General features: G+C 60.1%; 1 protein-coding gene across 1 annotated transcript in view; it reads right to left on the bottom strand.

Annotated features, from left to right (window-relative positions):
- Positions 1 to 1095: 1095 nt before the first annotated feature.
- ITGB3 (integrin, beta 3 (platelet glycoprotein IIIa, antigen CD61)) overlaps positions 1096 to 2436 on the bottom strand; it is a 23595-nt gene continuing 22254 nt past the window's right edge. The window contains exons 12-13 of the mRNA XM_009999340.1: positions 1843 to 2009; positions 1096 to 1164 (exon numbers count right to left, since the gene is read on the bottom strand). Of these exons, the coding sequence (XP_009997642.1) occupies positions 1096 to 1164; positions 1843 to 2009 (236 nt within the window). The remainder of the gene's footprint in view (positions 1165 to 1842; positions 2010 to 2436) is intronic.

The raw sequence follows: 2436 nt of genomic DNA, 5'->3' as shown, positions 1-2436 counted from the left end.
CCCAGCTCCCACCCCAGCACCAGCCCCTCTCCCCAAGCTCCTGGGGACATCCCAGCCAGGGAACAGGGACATAAAGCCACCACCAGCTCAGCCAACCTGCTGCCGGGGGTCGCGGGACCAGCCCCACACCAGGCACCAGCAGCACTGCCCCAGCCCCACTCTGCTGCTGGGACCTTCCTTTGTTTTCCCCACAGGATGAACCACAAGTGATAGGCAGCCCCAGGCAGCAGGATGTGGCCTGAACCCTCCTGCTCTTCTGGAACCCTGAGCTACCCGGAAAACAGAGCAGTGTGCAATTACAGAGCCCAAAAGGCACGGGAAAGGGAGAGAGGTGGCCAGGCTGAAGGGGTAACAGGCATCACCAGCCTCCCCAGGCTGCTGCCTGCACAGCCCTGGGCTTGGCAGCAGTGGGATGGGGTGGGGGGGGGCACAGGGAGCTCAGCACCACCCCCGGGGCTGAGCCAGGCTGCAGCTGGGACCAGCACAGCCGAAGCTACATGGAGTTGACTGGTGGAGCAAAGTGAGCACGGGTGGAGGGCACAGTGATGCTGGGGGGGTTGTTTTTCACCATCCTGGGCCACAGCAGCACCAGAAACATGTGGCTACAAGAAGGAGGGGGAGGCTGTTGGGTTGTTCCAGTGGGGTCCTCAACCCACACGATGGCTCCTGTCCCCAGGGCCACCACATCTGTCCAGTGCACAAGGGGACCCTCCGGGCGGGCAGAGCTTCACCAGCAGAGGCCAGGGAGGAGAGCACAGCTTGTGAGAGCAGCAAGCTCCCCAAATCCTCTTGGCCCAATGAGCACCTAACAGTTCACAGACTCTCCAGGCAGAGACAGTCTCATTTCTACATGTTCAGTGTATGGAGGGGCCACCAGCTCCTGCCAGGTGACCCGCCGAGGTAAGGACCAGAGGTTTGTCGTGGAAAGCACATCCCTGCAGTGACAGTGGGGGTGACAGACACTAGGGCTTGGGAGGCAGTCGAGGGGTTGTTAAATTACACACAGACACGCTCACACACGCAGACACACACAAGCTTGTCTGTAAACCAGACTCCAGAAGGTCCCAGAGATCCGTGGCTGGTCCCACAGCCTCCTCACATGTTCCCGCGGTACGTGATGTTGGTGAAGGTGGATGTGGCCTCTTTGTATAGAGGGTTGTTGCCCTGGAAGAAGAAGGGAAAAAAACATCATCATTCATGCTTTGGCAGCAGCATTTGTTCTACTGTACAGCCAGGGAAACTGAGGCAGCACTGAGTGGTGGATCCATGACTGCCCTCAGGGCTTTGCAGTTTAGTGGTTCCCCATAAGGGGAGAGCAGGAAAAAGCTGCTGCAAAGGAGGGGAAAGCTCAGGAGCAGAGAGGCCTCCTGGAAGAGCCACCCAATCCCACCCCACTCCTTCCCTCCTGTGCCATCCCAGCCCCCTCCCTTGTGCTCTGGTGCCTCAGCCCTTCCAGCATCCCATGGCAGGAGGGACCTTCCACCTCACTCACGAGATGGAAACGCTGGTGTGGGCAGTGAGTAAGAGGGTCACGCTGGTGCCAAGTGCTCGGGATATGCTGGAGGTGGGAAAAGCAGCTGGGACCTCTGCAATGGCATGTACACTGCCCGTGGAACCACAGTGCCCAGGCTGGCAGTGTCACCTTAGGTCCTGCCAGTGACACTGTGCCATGCTTCCCAGAGGGATGGGGCAAGCTGGTCCCTAAGGACCATGCCTGGGGACCAGAGACAGCAGCTAGGCTCTTATGCTGGGAGCACTGGGATCTGGATCCACCCAACTCAGGGGTTGTGGGATTCAGGGACTCCTGACAACACCCTCCTCCCCCCAGCCACTGTCCCTCACCATGTCCCACTTGGCCCTGGCCTTCTCCTCCTCGAAGCGGGCGAACTCCCGCCGGTCGTGGATGGTGATGAGGAGCTTCCAGATGAGCAGGGCAGCCAGGCCAATCAGCAGGATGGCTCCTGTCACTGACAGCAGGACCACCAGCACGTCTGGCCCCTTGGGGCAGTCTGTGGGAGGGAGGAGGGCAGGGCTGAGAAGAGAGCTCAGCAAACCCAGAGCTCCTCTGGTCTCAGGAGAGCTTCATCCTCCCCTCCTAGGGAGTAGGAGCCTCCACACTTCAGGCTCTATAAAGGAGGATCCCATCCATAGGGCACATATCCTGAGATCCTTGAGGTCCTTTCTACACCCAAACCTGGAGCAGTCCAGGTCAGGGGCATCACAGGTCCCATCCATGGTAGGGGTCTGACACCAGGGACCAGCTCCTTGGGCTGGTGGAAGTTCAGCCCCCAACCCATCAGCCTGGCTGATGCCCCACAGCATCCTCACCTCCCCAGCTCTGTATCAACCTAGCAAACCAGGGTGGTGAGATGAGGTGTGAAGCCCAGCACCCACCCTGCTCCCCCACACACTGCCTGGGGCCCTGCAGCCCCCCCC

The sequence above is a fragment of the Chaetura pelagica genome, unplaced genomic scaffold, assembly GCF_000747805.2.
Source record: "Chaetura pelagica isolate M959 unplaced genomic scaffold, ChaPel_1.0 scaffold625, whole genome shotgun sequence".
NCBI lineage: Eukaryota > Metazoa > Chordata > Aves > Apodiformes > Apodidae > Chaetura > Chaetura pelagica.
The sequence above is the reverse complement of the archived record's forward strand: the minus strand, read 5'-3'. Positions and strand labels throughout refer to the sequence as shown.